This window comes from Neofelis nebulosa, chromosome 1 (genome assembly GCF_028018385.1).
Source record: "Neofelis nebulosa isolate mNeoNeb1 chromosome 1, mNeoNeb1.pri, whole genome shotgun sequence".
NCBI lineage: Eukaryota > Metazoa > Chordata > Mammalia > Carnivora > Felidae > Neofelis > Neofelis nebulosa.
In genome coordinates, this window is record NC_080782.1 from 148,410,426 (window position 1) to 148,429,450 (window position 19,025).

General features: G+C 43.9%; 1 protein-coding gene and 1 long non-coding RNA gene across 7 annotated transcripts in view; one reads left to right on the forward strand and one right to left on the reverse strand.

The window, feature by feature from the left end:
* PHYKPL (5-phosphohydroxy-L-lysine phospho-lyase) overlaps positions 1–19,025 on the reverse strand; it is a 39,261-nt gene that overhangs the window by 2,914 nt on the left and 17,322 nt on the right. For 2 of the 6 annotated variants that reach the window (XM_058739020.1, XM_058739010.1), the window contains 4 exons: positions 3,750–3,904; positions 3,266–3,355; positions 1,476–1,606; positions 502–582 (listed from right to left, as the gene is read on the reverse strand). In XM_058739020.1, the coding sequence (XP_058595003.1) occupies positions 533–582; positions 1,476–1,606; positions 3,266–3,355; positions 3,750–3,904 (426 nt within the window). In that variant the 3' untranslated portion in view covers positions 502–532. Of the gene's footprint in view, positions 1–501; positions 3,356–3,749; positions 3,905–19,025 lie in introns of those variants that run through there. The other 4 variants (XM_058738999.1, XM_058738983.1, XM_058738993.1 and 1 more) reach the window with 2 other exon arrangements.
* Positions 6,037–13,238, forward strand: LOC131517209 (uncharacterized). The gene is made up of 2 exons (XR_009264461.1): positions 6,037–11,731; positions 11,763–13,238. It is a non-coding gene; the product is annotated as an uncharacterized LOC131517209 (long non-coding RNA).

Here is a 19,025-nt window from a genome sequence, read left to right on the forward strand (position 1 = left end):
CCCAGTGAGGACAATATGGTCCCGTAGACCAAGGCAGTGTCCTAGGAGCCAGCTCAATTTGGACACGAGGGGCCCCTCCTGGGTGGTGTAGTACAGCCCACCCTGCCCTGGCAGAGCCTGTCTGCTGCCTGGATTGGGACGCCCCGAGGCTGGTTGTTAAGGCCTGAGACTAGCTGGCTGCAATAGGCGGCAGTGGGCTAGGGCCCTAGATGGATGAAGCCTGGTAAAAAAGAATTTTGTTTTCCATCACTTCTAGAAGGAACTGGCTACTTCTAGGAGGAAAGTGCTACTCTTGCTTTCTCATGTCAGCTATCAAATGCAACTATTAGAGATTTTTCTGGCAGGGTGTCTGGAAAGGGCCCATTGTTTGAAGCCTATCTGGGGGAAGGGAACATCAGTTGGAACAAAATGTTAAGAGAAAGCTTTGGCTTTCTGAGTGAAGGAGCCATTGCTGATGGCAAGGAACCCAGGTGTGGGTCTCGAGAAGCAAGGCCCACTCACCCAGAGAAGAACACCACTCCACAGGGCTGCCTCAGGGCTGGAGCCGCAGTGTCTCACAACTTCTCACCTTTTCTTCCATGTCTGAAAAACATCACAAAGGCACCCAAACAAGTTAACCTTTCTCTAGTGTCCAAGCTTCTTGGTTGATATTCTGGACATCGAGCCCACCAGCCTGTCTGGCCCCTTGCCCCATGTGCATGGGCCACCAAGCCATGTTTCCTGAGACTTCAGGCTCAACTGCAGCGCCCCCTGCACACAAAAGCTAAGCTAGCTAGTCAGCCTCTCCTCCCCTGGACTCCCCACGAATACACTCCCTACGGCGGGTCCCACACCACCTCCAGTTGTGTCTGCTGGGGCAGGTGAGGGGCCACCTGCGGGGCTGCTTTCATGTCTACCAGGAGATGGGATCTTGCCTACTTTGCCCACTCCTGCTCCTCCCAGCCCTACACACGCAGCACTGCCTTAGTGCATTCTAGATTGCTTTGTAAGTGCACTTAGGGGACACCCTGGACTGACCTTGATGTTCCTGTGGGATTGGGAATGTGGAGAGGAATCTCCTTTTGCATTTAATCAGTCCGGCTACAAATCTCATTCATATAGCTCTGCAGCTGAGGGTCCCCTAGCCTTCAAGTAAGGCACGAAGTTCCTGCCATCTACCTTTCCATGGTTTTACTGATCCATGGTGGGGTTTTCTGTTGTAGTTAGCTTGTCCCGTGTCTGCATGAGTGCCACCCTGGCAGGATGGTGAGTGCCCTAGTTCCTGCCTACTTGGTGCTCAGGAAGGCCCTCTAGGCACAGCCAGGGAAAGGGGTGGCTTGGGTCCCCGGGACCCCTCCACACCTCAGCTCCTTGTTCCCTCCGTCTCTTCAAAGACTCCTGGCTTGCTGTTGAGCCACTTTCCTGGGCAGGCTGGAATGTTCTGGCTATTGGCTGCAGGTTGAGCTCTAGAGACCCTCCTTGGGCTCCCAGCTTACTTGTCAGGATGGCATCCATCTTGGCCACCACATGTCGTGCATTGTCCACACTGAAGCACATCGGGGGTTTAAACTTGAGGACGTTCCTCCCTGGGCCATCAGTGCTCAGCAAAATGTAGTTCTCCTTCATCCTGTGAGGACAGGATATGGCAGAGCCTTCTGGCCCCGGATCCAGCCACACTACCCTTGGAGCCCCACCACAGGTGGGTTCCCACCAGGACACAGGACTGGCTGCCTCTTCCCAAACACCTACCTGCCCAGCATGAACAGCTCCTACCTAGGGTGCCCTCCACCTGTTCCTGAGTCTGCTGCCTCCCCCACCCAGGGTAGGGGCCTCACCTTGTCTGTCCCGGAGTTCCTGTCTAAGCCAAGACTACCACAGCTACGATGTAGACAGCAAGGATCCTTGCACTTACTGGTGTTACAGACTGGTACAGCGAACCCGACATACTCCCTTACCTGGCTTCGTAATTTCCCTGCCAGCCTTGTTTCTGTTTTCTTCCCGAAAGTAATCTTGAAATCCCAGAGGACTATGCAGTTTTAATTTTCCATTTCTTTTTAGGGAGATGACTTCACCCTTAGTTTTACAACAGTTTCTAAGAACTTTCATATCTCACACGTACAGCTTTTAAACTAGGAAGGTGATTTGGCCAGAAAGGAGACTGATCTGATGGTTATTTCACATTCTCTCTGACCCCCACTTCCATTCTTTTTTTTATTCCTTTTGTTATTTTCAAGTCTTGCCAGGAACAGACTGTGTCCTCAGTCTGCCTTCTGGCTCCTTTCTTCCATACGTTCTTCCTGGCATGGACTATGGTTGTACTAGAAAGAACAAGGTCCATACTTCACATCTGGCCGTGCCACCTACAAGCAGGCCAACTGTGGGTAGAACACCTGCCCCTGGTTCAAGTTTTCTCCCTGAACTGGAGAACTTGCGTGAGGTGGAAGAAGTCAGGCCTGGCTCCAGGTCTGGCTCTCTCCTCCCACAGCTTCTGGGTTCTGAGGCTCCGTGGGGGGGAGGGGGAAGAGGAGGTGTGGTGGGTGAACTGGTGGGTGTGCCCAACCAGCAGAGGAGGCGGGGCCGGGACCCCCCAAAAAAGGGGTCAGTCTCAAAATCTGGAGGAGGAGAACATTTTTACATCATTACTGTTCGTGGGTTATCAAAATCGAATGATGCGCATTTCACACTGAATAAATAGGGACACACCAGAAGGGTTTCTCAAGGTGGGGGAAAGGGGTAGGAGTAGGGAAGGGTGATAGAAAGGGAGTAACAAGGGGAAGGGTCCCAAGGCTCGGGTACTGAGGCTCAGGTCCTGGATGGGATCAAGTGCAGGAACATGCAGATGGGCTGGGGTGGGGGACTTGGGAGTCCGGAGATGCTCGGTCACCCAGATGCCTTGCACCTGTCCATCTCAAACACACTGCTCTGGGGGACAGGGAGCCTTGAGTCTGCTTCTGCCTCAGTCCCTGATGTGGCTCTGGAGAAGCTTCTTCCCCTCCAGCAGCCCAGGTCTGAGAAGTGTGGCTTTTGGGTCCCGTGGCTTTGGCATTCTAGGCTGGGAATGGCCTGCACCCATCTGAAGCTTTTGCAGCCACACATGGGCCACAGAGCTGATGCAGCTGCTTTCCCTGGCTGGAGAGCCAGGGGGCACACAGATGGGTGGCCCATTCCCTGCTCGGGCCCAGATGCCCACTCCGTGCCTGGGAACACGGTGACAACAGAAGTGAGAGGGAGGCTCTTGGTCAGGGCCTTAGACGCTGCAAAGGTAACTCGTCTGAAGAAAAAATACCTGGACACCACGTAATTGGCCTCTTCAGTTGCTGGTGTCCTGGTTGCCTCGTCTTTGATCAGGTCCACACCGATGAAGAGCCCAGTGCCCCTGGAGCAGAAAGACAATGTCTTAGGAGGCCAGGCCCAAGGGACCACGGTCCTGGGCCTCAGCTGAGCCCCTGTCAGCTCTGGGGCTGTTCCTCGGCCTCTTGGGGAGGCTAAGTGCCGTAGGGACTCTCAGAGGGTGGTGACCCAGTTCTAGGAAGTAACTGATGGGAGGGACCCCAGGGGTAACAGAGGAAAGGTTGGGGGTCTGAGCCTAGTTTGATCCTGGTTTTCCCTTCCCTAGAAGCGCCATTCTGGACAAGAGCACCTCTCAGTGCTTTAGTTCTGTGGAGCAGAGAGAAAAATCCCGCCCCCCAACCCCGACCCGGGTGGTTAGGTGATACAAGAACCCCCCCCCCCCCCCCCACTTGGCCCCTAGCAGCTGCCCTGAGCCTCACCTGATGTCCCCAATGATGGGATGTTTGGCTTTCTGCTGTCTGAGGAGCTCCATCAGGAAGCTGCCCACGGAGGCGGCATGGGCCCGCAGCTGTTCCTTCTCTAGGACGTCCAGGACGGCCAGGCCCACGGCGCAGGACACCGGGCTGCCTCCAAACTGAGCCAGGGCACAAAGGGCGTGTCAGATGCTCAGGAAGGTGGGCTGTGCCTCAGGAAGCATGAGGGCAGAACTGCCACCCACGTTCCAAGGGCAGCGACGAGCACAGGCCCGAACCCCTCAGAATTCAGGGGACTCGGGCAAATGGGGTTCTCCTGAAGCCCCCGTGGGCTGTCCTGCCTTTCCAGGTGCTGATGTGACTGTAACTCAGGTAAGGCACCCTCAGGGGTACAGGAGGAGCCCCAAGAGGCAGAATCAGAGGAGAGGAGTGGTCATTCCCACAGAGCTGGTTTTTGTCAAGAGGCTTTAGGGCCCCATCTCCCAGGTCAGGGCCAGACCCAGAGCATTGGACTTGTTCCCATCACCTCCTTCAGAGAGGGTCAAGAGCACCATGCTGGAGCCACACCCAGGAAAAGCCACTCTGTCATTTGGCTCAGTGCTCTGTTTGACAGATTTTAGGGTGCAGACCATAAGTCAGCAGACTGTAAGCCACATGTGGCCTGAGGATTTGTGTGTGGCTTGCATGGCATCAAAAGCTTTGAATTAGGTGCTAATGGTAAATATGTATTCTTGACTTAAACCTGGCCTGTCTACACAGGAACTGGCACCCTGACTGCTTGGACTCTCTTCCTCTGCCTGGCTTTGCAGGTGTCTGAGTGGGGACCTGTGTTACAGAAAGTTAGGAGTAAGGTTGTCTCTTGCAGACTTTTTTTTTTTTTAACATACTTAAAAAGAAAACTGAGCTATAGTGTATATACAACAAACCGCATATATTTCCAGTGTATATAGTTCAGTGCAATTTGACAAGTATATAGACCTGTGGAGCCTCCACCACAATGCAGATACCAAACGTTTCCATCACCCCCTGAAAGTTCCTTGTGTCCCTCCACTACTGGCCCAGACAACCACTTGCTGTCAGTACAGTTTTGCCTTTTCCAGAATGTCGTATGAATGAAATCGCAGAGGATGTTCCCTTCTGTGCCTGGCCGCTTCTGCACAACATGGTTTTGAAAATTTCCTGTCTTGTGTGGATCAGTAGTTTGTTCATTTTATTGGTGCTAGTATTCCACGATATGGATGTTGCCATTTGTCTGTGCAATCTCCAGTTAATGGCCCCTTGCATTATTTTTTGATTTTGGCTATTACGAATAAAACCATTGAGAACATTTCTAACAAGGCTTCGTGCAAACGTATGTTCTCATTTCTCTTAGGAGTGGAGCTGCTGGGTTGTACGATCAATGTGTGTTGAGCTTTGTAAAAAAAAAACTGTTAAGACTCTTCCGAAGTAGTTGTCCTATCACATTCCCATCATTTGTCTACAAAATTCCAGGCGCTCCCATCCTCAAAAAGGCTTGGAATTTTTTTCTAATGGGTGTGTAATGGTGTCTTGCTAGATCATCTTCAAAATCTGTGAGCAGAGCCCCATGCTTGAGAGCATAAGAAGCTTCCTAGGTGAGTCTGCCATGAGGCGGATTTTTTTTTTTTTTTTTTTTTTTAAATTTTTTTATTTTTTGGGACAGAGAGAGACAGAGCATGAACGGGGGAGGGGCAGAGAGAGAGGGAGACACAGAATCGGAAACAGGCTCCAGGCTCTGAGCCATCAGCCCAGAGCCTGACGCGGGGCTCGAACTCACGGACCGCGAGATCGTGACCTGGCTGAAGTCGGACGCTTAACCGACTGCGCCACCCAGGCGCCCCCAGGCGGATTTCTAATCCGTCCAAAACAAATTATGTGTGGAACGGACACAGGGGATGGACCAAGGCTACTTACTGTATAGTATTATTAACCATGAACTTGTTAAAAGGTGGAGTGTATGTATTATAGCATCTTTTGTTTGGAACCATGACCTGGCCAAGATGCTGAACTGGCACAATAGACAGGTTGACCTGTGGCCCCAAGATCATTCCAGAAGAGCAACAGAAGATGAACAAGGGGTGCCTGAGTGGTTAAGTCTCCGACTGATTGTGGCTCAGGTCAGGATCCCACGGTTTGTGAGATGGAACTCCGCGTCGGGCTCTGTGCTAACAGTGCAGAGCCTGCTTGGGATTCTTTCTCTGTCCATACCCCACATGGGCGCACACGTGCACGTGCTCTCTCAAAATAAACATTTATTTCATTTCATTTCATTTTATTTCATTTTATTTATTTAACGTTTATTTATTTTGAGACAGAGACAGAGCATAAATGGGGGAGGGTCAGAGAGAGAGGGAGACACAGAATTGGAAGCAGGCTCCAGGCTCTGAGCCATCAGCCCAGAGCCCGACGCGGGGTTCGAACTCACGAACTGTGAGATCGTGACCTGAGCTGAAGTCGGACGCTTAACCGACTGAGCCACCCAGGCGCCCCTCAAAATAAACATTTAAAAAAAAAAAAAAAAAAAGAACAAGTTCTGACATAGTCCTGGAGAATCTAGAAGGTCATGCATATGCATAGGGATATGCTCATGCCCTGTGCCATTGCCTTTTCAGGAAAGACCTGAAAAGCTCTAAGCTCTCACCACTGGCTATCTTGAGGCCCTACAGAAGGAGGAAGTGAAGGCTGAGACAGTTGTAGGCTGCATGGCTGAGTGTTGAAGTCCTGCCCTAACATACACGGAACCATTTGTCAAAGGCTGAGAGATATTTAAGATATCTGTCCAATCATTAGATGATCACTAAGCTACCCAAGCAAAGACTAAACAGATCATGTGTGACACAGAATACAAACTTCACAGACTTAGTTCGGAAAAGGCATTACACAGACAGTAATAAAAAATACCAAATTATAAGGAGGGAAAGTGATTTCCAAAGTTGGTGGATTATTGTCCAGTTTTCAGAAGAAAATTATGAAACCTGCAAGAAAAGAAGAAAGCAGGATTCCTACATGGAGGTGAGGAACAATCAATAGAAACTGTCCCTGGGGAAGCCAAGATGGTGGCCTTCCTAGACAAACATTATATATGTTTTTAACTTTAATTTTAATTTACTTTATTATTTTTTGATGTTTATATTTGAGAGAGCGAGCACAAACTGGGGAGGGGCAGAGAGAGACAGAGACAGAATCTGAAGCAGGCTCCAGGCTCTGAGGTGTCAGCACAGAACCTGATGCTGGGCTTGAACCCACAAGCCGTGAGATCAGTACCTGTGCCGAAGTCAGATGCTTAACCGACTGAGCCACCCAGGTGCCGCTAGACAAACCTTTTAAATCAGGTGTTATGCATGTATGTTAAAAGTTGAAATCATACTGCAGGAACTAAAAAAGCAAAGCATGAAAATGACGTCTCACCAAATACACAATATCATTAAAGAGACAAAGTTTTTTTTAAATTTTTTTTTTAACGTTTATTTTTGAGACAGAGACAGAGCATGAACGGGGGAGGGTCAGAGAGAGGGAGACACAGAATCTGAAACAGGCTCCAGGCTCTGAGCTGTCAGCACAGAGCCCGACGCGGGGCTCGAACTCACGGACCGTGCAAGATCATGACCTGAGCTGAAGTCGGCTGCCCAACCGACTGAGCCACCCAGGCGCCCCTGACAAATTGTTTTTTAATGTTTATTTTTTGAGAGAGAGAGGGTGCAAGCAGGGGAGGGGCAGAGAGAGAGGGAGAAAGAGGATCCAAACGGGGTTCCACACTGACAGCAGAGAGCCCAATGCGGGGCTGGAACTCATGCACTGTGAGATCAGGACCTGAGCCAAAGTCAGGTGCTCAACTGACTGAGCCACCCAGGTGCCCCAAGAGACAGAAATTTCAAAAAAGAACTAAATGGGAATTCTGGAGTTGAAAAGCACAGTAACTAACGAAAAATTCACCAGAGAGGCTCAACAGTAGATTTGGGCAAAGAGGTGAAGGAATCAGCAGATTTGAAGATCTGTCAATTGAGATAATCCTGTGTGAAAACCAGAATGAAACCGTGAACAGAGTTTCAGCAACCTGGGACACAATGACGCAAACCAGTATTTGCAAATGGGAGTCCCAGAAGGAGAGGAGGAGAGAGGGAAAGAGACACAAGGACAAGGAAAGTAGGAGAAATGGGTGAAGGTGGTCAAAAGGGGACAAATTTCTAGTTATAAAATGACTACATCAGGGGGATGTAATGTGCAGCATGGTGACTGTAGTTAATGATGCCGTATCATATATTTGAAAGCTGCTAAGAGAGTAGATCTTAAAAGTTCTTATCATGGGGAAAAAAACATACCTGTGTGGTGATGGATGCTAACTGGACTTGTGGTCACTTCAGAATACAGACAGATAATTGAATCATGTTGTATGAATCTAATATAATACCATATGCCAATTATAGCTCAATTAAAAAAAGAATACTGAAAGCAAGAGAGAAATGACTCACCATATGCAAGAGATCCTCAACAAGATTAACAGCTGATTCCTCATCAGAAACCACAAAGGGCGGGGGCGGTGGGGTGACATATTGCAAGTAATGAAAGAAAAAGATTAGGGCACCCCAGTTGGATAAGCATCTGACTCTTGATTTCAGCTCAGGTCACGATCTCACGGTTTGTGAGATTGAGCCCCGTGTCTGGCTGTGTGCTGACAGTGTGGAGCCTGCTTGGGATCCTCCCTCTCCCTTTCTCTCTGCCCCTCCCCTGCTCGTGTGCTCTCTCTCAAAATACATATATAAACATTAAAGAAAATTAAAAAAATTAAAAACTGTGTGTTGGAGAAACTGCATGTTTAAAAAATAAATAAAAATGAAAGGGGGAACGAAGACAATTCCAGATAAATACTGAAAAAATGTGTCACTAGCAGATCTACTTTACAAAAAATACTAACGGTGTTTTTTCAGGCTGAGATGAAAAGTGATCAGATAGTAACTCAAATTCACATGAAGAAATAAAGAGCACTGGTAAAGACAAAACAAGTGGGTTGAAAGCAAAAGCGTGGAGATGGCACACTATGTAAACAGCAGAAGAGCTGGAGGAGCTGTACTAATAGAAGTAAAAGACTTGCAGATCAAAATTGTTCTTAGCAACACTGACAAGTAGTTTCTTATGCCAAAAGAGTCCATCTATCCAAAGGACGTGACCATTACAAACACATTTGTACTTAAAAACAGAGCCCCAAAATACACAAAGTAAGCACTGACAGAACTGAAAGGAGAAATCTACAACTCAGTGACAACTGGAGAGTTCAGTCTCTCATTTTCAGTCATTGAGAGAACCCCCACAGAAGATCGACATGGAAACAAGATGTGAACAACACTATAAGCCAACTAGACCTAACAGACGCATACAGAGCGGAATAAACAGTCTTCTCAAGTGCATCAATAGGTCAAAGTCACACGGACCCTTAAAAAAAATTTTTAATTTTTTTTTGAGACAGCGAGCGAGTGGGGGAGGTGCAGAGAGGCACACACAGAATCCGAAGCAGGCTCCAGGCTCCGAACTGTCAGCACAGAGCCCAACATGGGGCTTGAACTCACGCACCGTGAGCTCAGGACCTGAGCCGAAGTGGGGAGCTCAACCGACTGAGCCACCCAGGCACCCCACAAGGGCATTTAAAAATACATATGAATGCCATGGTTTGTGAGATGGAGCCTGCATCAGAGTCTGTTTAGGATTATCTCTCTCCCTCTCTCTCTGCCCCTCCCCCCCTCAAAATAAGTAAAACATTAAAAAAATAGAAAATAAAAATACAGGTTAATGACAATGAAAACACAACATGCCAAAATTTACGGGATGCAGTGAAAGTAGTAATTACATGAAGATTTATGTCTGTAATTACATGTGTTAGAAAACAGATCTCGAATAATCTAATTCCCCCCCCACTAAGAAACTACAAAAAAGAGCAATCAAAACCAAAAGCAAGCAGAAGGAAGGGAATCCTAAAGATTGGAGTGGAAATACATGGAAATAAAGAAAAACAACAGAAAAAAAAATCAAAAGTTGGTTGAGAAGATAAATAAAATTGACCAACCTCAACTAGACTGCCAAAGATAAATACTCAAATGTCTAAAATTAGGAATGAGAGGACCCATCACTACCAATCTTAAAGAAGCAAAAAGGATTATAAGGGAAGAATATGAAAAAAATGTATGTCAGTGAGCTAGACAGCGGAGATGAAATGCACAAATTCTTAAAAGATGAAAACTACTGACATCGACTCTAAAAGAAACAGAAAATGTAAGAGACATATAGCAAGTATGGGGACCTGGGTGGCTCATCGGTTAAGTGTCTGACTCTTGATTTTTGGCTCAGGTCATGATCTGATGGTTGTGAGATTGAGCCCTGCGTCAGGCTCTGCGCTCAGCATGAAGCCTCCTTTAAGAGTCTCTCTCTCCCTCTGTCCCTCCCCTGCTAGTGTGTGCTCCCTCCCTCTCTCTCTCTCTCAAGAAAGAAAAGACCTACAGCAAGTAAAAAGAAAAAATTAGTAATAAGTTCCCACAAACAACAGCCTAGAACCTGGGCACCTGGGGGCCTTGCACTAGCAGGCTTACAGCAATGCCAGCCAGGCAAGGGGCCAACTCCACCTGACAGTGTGCCCACAGGAGGTGCAGGCCTGCCACAACACAAGGGTGCACGTAGCCTACACAGGGAACACCCATGGAGCACCTGGCTCTGGTGGCCAGGAGGAATTGCTCTTCTGGGCCCCACAGGACATCTATGTAAGGCCACTCCTTCAAGACAGGGAGGTAATTGAACTACCTAATACATAGAAACAAATGCAGACAGGGGCACCTGGGTGGCTCAGTCGGTTGAGCGTCCGACTTCCGCTCAGGTCACCATCTCACACTCCGTGAGTTCAAGCCCCGCGTCAGGCTCTGTGCTGACAGCTCAGAGCCTGGAGCCTGCTTCAGATTCTGTGTCTCCCCCTCTCTCTGCCCCTCCCCTGCTCATGCTCTGTCTCTCTCTCTCTGTCTCAAAAATAAGTAAAAACATTAAAAAAAAATTTAAGAAATGCAGACAGTCGTGCAAAATGAGACAGAAATATGTTTTAAATCAAAGAACAAGACAAAACCTGAGAAAAAGAACTAAAAAAAATCAAGATAGCAATATACCCAATAAAGAGTTCAAAGTAATGGTCAGAAAGATGGTTACCAAACTTGGGGAGAAGAATGGATAAACACAGTGAGAACTTAAACCAAGAGACAGAAAATAAAAAAGCAATCAGAGCTGAAGAATACAAGAAGGAAAAGGAAATATATACTAGAGGGAATAAACGTAGACTAGATGATACGGAAGAATGGATCAGTGATCTGGAAGACGGTAGTGGAGACCACTTAACTGGGACAGTAAAAAGAAACAAGAATTAAAAAACAAGATCATTTAAGGGGCCTCTGGGACAACATCAAGTGTACTAACATTCACATACTGGGGTCCCAGAAGGAGAGGAGAGAGTAAAAGAGACTGAAAACCTATTTGAAGAATTAAGGCTGAAAACTTGCCTAGACCAAGACCTACAAGTCCAGAAAGCACAAAAAATAAGATGAACCCAAAGAGACCCACACCAAGACATGTTATCATTAAAATGTCAAAAAGTAAAGACAGCGGGAATCTTAAAGCAGCAAGAGATGGGGCACCTGAGTGGCTCAGTCAGTTAAGCATCCAACTCTTGGTTTTGGCTCAGGTCGTGATCTCATAGTTTGTGGGTTCGAGCCCTGTGCTGCACTCCATGCTGACAGTGTGGAGCCTGCTTGGGACTCTCTCCCTCTCTTTCTCTCTGCCTCTCCCCTGCTCCTGCTCTCTCTCTCAAAAATAAACATTTTTAAAAAATTTTTAATATTTTTATTTATTTTTGAGAGAGAGCAAGTGAGCGAGTGTGAGCAGGGGAGGGGCAGAGGGAGAAGAGGAGAGAGAATCCCAAGCAGGTTACACACTGTGAGCACAGAGCTGTGGAGCACAGAGCTCCACAGAGCAGCACAGAGCTGCAGGGCTCAAATTCACGAACCATGAGATCATGACCTGAGCCGACCCAAGAGTTGGCCACTTAACTGATTGAGCCACCCGGTGCCCCCAAAATAAATAAACTTTAAGAAATAATAAAAAAATAAAAGACATGAAAAAAAGCAGCAAGAGAAAAGCAAGTAGTAAGGGAACGCTGATAAGACTATCAGCTAATTTTCAGGAGAAACTTTGTAGGTCAGAGGCTCCTGGGTGACTCAGTTGATTATAAGCATCCAACTTCAGCTCAGGTCATGATCTCATGGCTCGTGAGTTTGAACCCCACATCAGGCTCTTTGCAGTCAGCACGGAGCCTGCTTTGGATCCAGGACAGAGGAGCCTGGTTTGGCTCTGTCCGTCCCCCTTCTCTGCCCCTCCCTTGCTCATGCTTGTGTGAACACTCCCTCTCAAAAATAAACATTAAAAAAAAAGGAAAAAAAAACTTTGTTGGTCAGAAGGCTGTGGTATAATATATTCAAAGTGCTGAAAGGGAAAAACAAACCAACAAACAAAACCTTATGACCAAGAATACTCTGCCTGGCAAGGTTATCATTCAGAGTATAAGTAGAGGTAAAAGAATTTCCTGGTCAGTAAAAGCTAGGAGTTCGTCACCATTATACTGGCTTCACAAAAAATATTAAAGGGAGTTTTTAAAGCAGAAAAGAAAAGACAGTAACTAGAAATAAGGAAATATGAGAAAAAAAACCCCCCTCACTGGTAAAGGCAAACATAGAAAAAGTAGTGGAACAACCACTTATAAAATGGTAAAAATGTGACATCAAAACCATAAAATGTGTGTGTGTGGGGGAGTGGAGTAAAAATGTAACTAAAAAACATTTTTTTTTCCTTAGAGACAGTGTGAGTGGGGGAGGGGCAGAGAGAGAGAGAGAGGGAGACACAGAATCCGAAGCAGGCTCCAGTCTCTGAGCTGTCAGCACACAGCTTGATGCAGGGCTTGAACCCACGGACCGTGAGATCATGACCTGAGCTAAAGTCCAGTGCTTGACTGACTGAGCTATCCAGGTGCTCCCAAAATATAATGTTTTTAGAATGAGTTTGAACTTAACTACCAATTTACAACAGACTGCTATACACAGCTTGTTATATATGAATCTCATGGTAACCACAAACCCAAAACCTATAATAGATGCACAAAAAAAAAAAAAAACCCAGAAAGGAATCTAAGCATAACACTAAGGAAGGTCATCAAAGCACAAGAAAGCAAGAGAAAAAGCAATAGAGAATTGCAAAACCAGCAGAAAAGAAAATGGCAGTAAATACATAGCTATCAATAATCACTACAACTGTAAATGGACTCAATGATCCAGTCAAAAGACACAGGGTAGCTGAATGGATTAAACAAAGGAACAAACCCAGGACTCATCTATATGCTGGCTACAAGAGACTCACTTCAGACTTAACATACAAACTGGAAGTAAAGAGATGGAAAAAAGATAATCCATGCAAATAGAAGCAAAAAGGTAGCAATACTTACATCAGACAAAATATACTTTAAAACAAAGATTGAAATAAGAGATAAAGAGCATAATATAATGATAAAAGGGATCATTAAAAAATTTTTTTTTTAACATTTTTATTTTTGAGAGATACAGACAGAATGTGAGCGAAGCAGGGGCAGAGAGAGAGGGAGACACAGAACCCAAAGCAGGCTCCAGGCTCTGAGCTGTCAGCACAGAGCCTGACACAGGTCTCAGACTCACCAGCTGTGAGAATATGACCTGAGCTGAAGTTGGACACTTAACGGACTGAGCCACCCAGGCACCCCAGAATAAGTGCACATGGAACATTCTCCAGTACAGATCACAAGGCCACAAAACAAGTCTAATAAATTGAAGATGAATGAAATCACACTTACCAACCACAACAGTGTGAAAGGAGAAATCACTGACAATAAAGGAAATGGAAGAAATACAAACACATGGAGACGAAACAAGATGCTACTAAACAACCAATAGGTTAATGAATAAATCAAAGAGGAAATAAGAAAATACCTGTGACAAAAATGAAAAAACAATGCTCCAAAATCTATGGGAAACAGCAAAAGCAGTTTTAACAGGGCAGTATAGTGACACAGGTCCACATCAAGAAACTGGAAAAATCTCAAATACATATTTTTTAATGTTTATTTTTGAGAAAGAGAGACAGAATGCAAGCAGGGGAGGGGCAGAGAGAGATACACACAGAATCAGAAGCAGGCTCCGGGCTCTGAGCTGTCAGCACAGAGCCCAACATGGGGCTCGAACTCCTGGACTCTGAGATCATGACCCAAGCCGAAGTCAGACACTTAACCGATTAAGATACCCAGCTGCCCCTAAGAAACCGGAAATATCTTAAACAATCTGAGCTCACACCTAAAGGAGCTAAAAAAAAAAGAATAAAGCCAAAAGTCAGTAGAAGGAAGAATATAAAGATCAGAACAGAAGTAAATAAAGACTAATGACAAAAAAAAAAAAAAATCAATGAAATTAAGAGCTGGTTCTTTAATAAACAAAATTGAAAAACCTTTGGTCACACTTGTCAAGAAAAAAGAGGACCAAATAAAATTAGAAGTGAAAGAGAAGTTACAACCAATACCACAGAAATATAAAGCATCATAAAAGATTTTCATGAACAATTATATGCCATTAAATTGGACAACCTAGAAGAAATAAATAAATTCCTAGAAACATGCAATCTTCCAAGACTGAATCAGGAATAAAACAAAAATCTGAACAGATGATTATTAGTAATGAATTTCAATCAGTAAAGAAACAAAAATGAAAACAAAGAAAACTCCCCCAAACCAAAAGTCCAGGACCAGACAGCTTCATAGGTGAATTCTACCAAACATTTAAAGAGTTAATACCTATCTTTCTGAAACTTTTCAGTTTATTCCAAAAAACTGAAAAGGAAGGAACACTTATTTATGCTCATGAGGCCAGCATTACCATGATACCTAACCCAAAGACACTGTAAAAAAACGAAAATTACAAGCCAATATCCCTGATGAACATAGATGCAAAAATGCTTAACAAAATACTAGTAAACCAAATTCAACTAATACATTAAAGCTCATACACCATGATCACATGGGACTTATTTCTGGGATGCAAGGATGGTTCAATATCTGCAAATCATTCAATGTGATACATACACCACATTAACAAAACAAAGGATAAAAATCATCCAGTCAGTCACGAGATGAAGAAACATTTGACAAAATTCAAAATCCACTCATAATAAAATCTCTACAAAAGGTGGGTACAGACAGAATATACCTCACACACAAAAAAGGGCATACATGGCAAACCCACAACCAACATCATACACAATAGTGAAACGTTGAAAGCTTTTCCTCAAGAAGACAAGGATACTCCCTCCTGCCACTTTTATTGAACACAGTCCTAGCCACAGCAATCAGGCAAGAAAAGGAAATAAAAGACATCCAAATTAGAAAGAAGGAGTAAAACGGTCATGATGCACAGATGACCTACTACAATATAAGAAACTCTCAAGTCTGCACCCCAAAACTATTAGCATAAAGGAATTCAGTAAAGTTGAAGGATGCAAAATAAACAGAAATCTTGTGTCTCTATATACTAGTAGCAAATTATTGCAGAAATTAAGGAAACCATCCCGTTTACAATTGCATCAACAAATAATTAGGAATAAATTTAACTGAGGAGATGAAACAGCTGTCCCCTGAAAACTGTAAGACACTGATGAAAGAAATTGAAGATGACACAAATAAATGGAAAGATATACTGTGCTCATGGGTTGGAAGAATTAATATTATTCCCATGTCCATACTACCAAAAGCAGCCTATGGATTTGATGTGATCCATATCAAAATACCCAGTGACATTTTTTTCACAGAACTGGAACAAATAATCCTAAAAAGACTCCCAATAGCCAAAGGAACTTTGAGAAAAAGGAACAAAGCAGGAGGTATCAATCATACTCCCAGATTTCAAATGATACAATTTATAGTAATTAAAACAACATGGTACTGGCACAAAACCAAACACGTAGACAAATGGAACAAAATAGAGTCCAGAAATAAACCCACACTTATTTGGCCAATTAATCTATGACAAAGGAGGCAAGAACATACAATGGAGAAAAGACAGTGTATTCAATAAATGGTGTTAGGAAAACTGGACAGCTACATGCTAAAGAATGAAACTGGACCACTTTCTTACATCATATATAAAAATAAGCTCAAGATGCATTAAAGACTTAAATATAAGACCTAAAACCATAAAACTCCCAGAAGAAAACAGGCAGTAAACTCTTGGACATTTATCTTTTTGGATCTGTCCAGGCAAGGACGACAAAAGCAAAAATAAACCATTCAGACTACATCAAACTGAAAAACTTTTGCACAGTGAAGGAAATCATAAACAAAACGAAAAGGAAACCTACTAAATGGAAGAAGATGTGCAAATAAGAGATCTCATAAGGGCTTAATACCCAAACTATATAAAAACTCACAAAACTCAGTATCAACTGTTTTTTCAGAGTCCACATAAAAGTGAAATCATATGGTATGTGTCGTTCTCTGATTTGTTTCACTTAGCCCAGTACTCTCTAGCTCCATCCTTATTGTCACAAGTGGCAAGATTTCATTCTTTTCTATGGCTGAGTAATATCGCACTGTGTACATCATATACCACGTCTTCTTTATCCATTCACAAATTGACGAACACTTGGGCTGCTTTCCTATCTTGGTTCTTGCAAATAACGCATGATGAACACAGCAGTGGATAGTTCTTTTCAGATTGATGTTTTTATTTTCTTCAGAAAAATTCCTAGAAGTGGAATTGCTGGGTTATATGGTAGCTCTAAGTTTTTTTTTTTTTTTTTTCCAGAAACCTCTGTACTGCTTTCCATAGTGACTGCACCAGTGTACATTCCCATCAACACCTTTTCTCCACATGCTCGCCAACACCTGTTATTTTTCATCTTTTTGATAAAGGCCATTCTGATAGGTGTGAGGAGATACCTCATTGTGGTTTTGATTTGCATTTCCCTGATGATGAGTGGTGTTCAGTATCTTTTCATGTGCTTGTTGGCCATCTGTAGGTCTTTTTCGGAAAAATGTTTATTCAAGGCTTCTGTTCATTTTTCAACTTTTTTTTTTTTTTTAATTATTAAGTTGTGTAAGTTCTTTACATATTTTGGGTATTAACCCCTTCCTGGATGTATGATTTGCAAATACCTTTTCCCATTCAGTATGCCACCTTTTTGTTTTGTTGATAGTTTCCTTCTCTATATACAAGCTTTTTGAATATAGATGTAATCCTATTTAGTTATTTTAGGTTTTGTTGCTGGTCAACTTTGACAAGGGCGTCAAGACCATTCAATGGGGTAAAAATAGTCTTTTTAAAAAATATGTTTTAAATATTTTAAATAAACAAGTGGGGGAGGGGCAGAGAGAAGGGGACAGAGAATCTGAAGCAAGCTCTGCGTTGACAGCAGTGAGCCCGATGTGGGGCTTGAACTCCCAAACTGTGAGATCATGACCTGAGCTGAAGTTGGATGCTCAACCAACTGAGCTACCCAGGTGCCCCAAGGATAAAAATAATCTTCAGCAAATGGTGTTGAGTCAACAAGATATCCACATGCAAAAGAGTCAAGTTACCCCTACCTCATACCATATGCAAAATATTAGCTCAAAATAAACCAATGACCTAAATGTAAGAGCTAAAATCATAAAATTCTTAGAAAAAAGCAAAGGTGTAAATCTTCATGACCTTTGATTCATCAGTGGTTTGTGAGATATGACTTGAAGGCACTCACAAGCAAAAAAATAATTGGACTCCCTCAAAATTAAAAACTCTGTGCTTCAGAGGAGACTACCAAGAAAGTGAAAAACAAGTCAGAAATGGGGGAAAATATTTCCAAATTATCTATCTGATAAGGATCTAGTACCTAGGATATGTATCTAATTCTTAGGGTGCTGGGTGGCTCAGTAGGTTGAGCATCCAACTTTAAAAAAATTTTTTTAAATGTTTATTTATGTTTGAGAGAGAGAACGTGAGTGGGGGAGGGGCAGTGAGAGAGGGAGACACAGGATCCAAAGCAGGCTCCAGGCTCTGAGCTGTCAGCATAGAGCCTGACACGGGGCTCGAACTCACAAACTACGGGATCATGACCTAAGCCAAAGATGGATGCTTAACTGATGAGCCATCCAGGCACCCTGAGGATCCAACTCTTGATTTCAGCTCAGGTCACGATCCCAGGGTCATGGTATTGAGCCCTGCATCAGGCTCTGCACTGAGCATGGACCTTGCTTAAGATTCTCTCTCTCTCTCTCTCTCTCTCTCTCTCTCTCTCTCTCTCTCTCTTCCTCTGCCCCTCTCACCCAGTTATGCATGCTCTAAAATAAAAACTTTTTAAAAATTAAAGATTCTTACAACTCAGCAAAAAGAGATAAGTAACCCAATTAAAAAAATGGGCAAAGGACAATGAGTAGACATTTCCTAAAGAATATATATAAATGGTCAATTAACTATATAAAAAGATGCTCAGCATCACTAGCCATGAGGGAAATACAAACCACAATGAAGTACTATTTCACACTCACTAGGATGGCTATCATAAAAGACAGAAAATAACAATTCTGGAGAGGATATGGAGAAATTGGAACCCCTATACATTGTGGGCGGGCATGTAAAGTGGTACAGCTGCTTGGACAAAGTCTGTCATTTCTCAAAAAGTTAAACCTAGGGTTGCCATATGATCCAGCAAGTCTACTCACAGGTGCCTACTCAGTAGAACTGAATATATATGTCCAAACAAACATATGTACACACATGTTCACTGCAGCATTATTCATAAGAGCCAAGAAGGGGAAATGTTGATTAATGGAAGAATGGAAAAATGCAATGTGGCATTATTCATACAATGGAATTATTATTCATCCACAAAAGAGAATGAAGTACTGATTCATGCTATAACATGGATGAACCTTGAAAATATTATTCTATGTGACAGAAGTCAGACACAAAAGGCCACATGTGTGATTTCATTTATATGAAATCCATTTATAAGAACAGACATATCCATTGAGATAGAAAGGACAGCGACTGCCAGGACTTACAGAGGGAAGGCAACAGGGAGTAGCTGCTAACGGGTATGGGCCTGCTTTCTGGGTGATGGAAATGTTCCAGAATTAAGACAGTACTGATGGTGGTACAACTTGGTGAGTACACTAAAAACCACTGAATTTTGGGGCGCCTG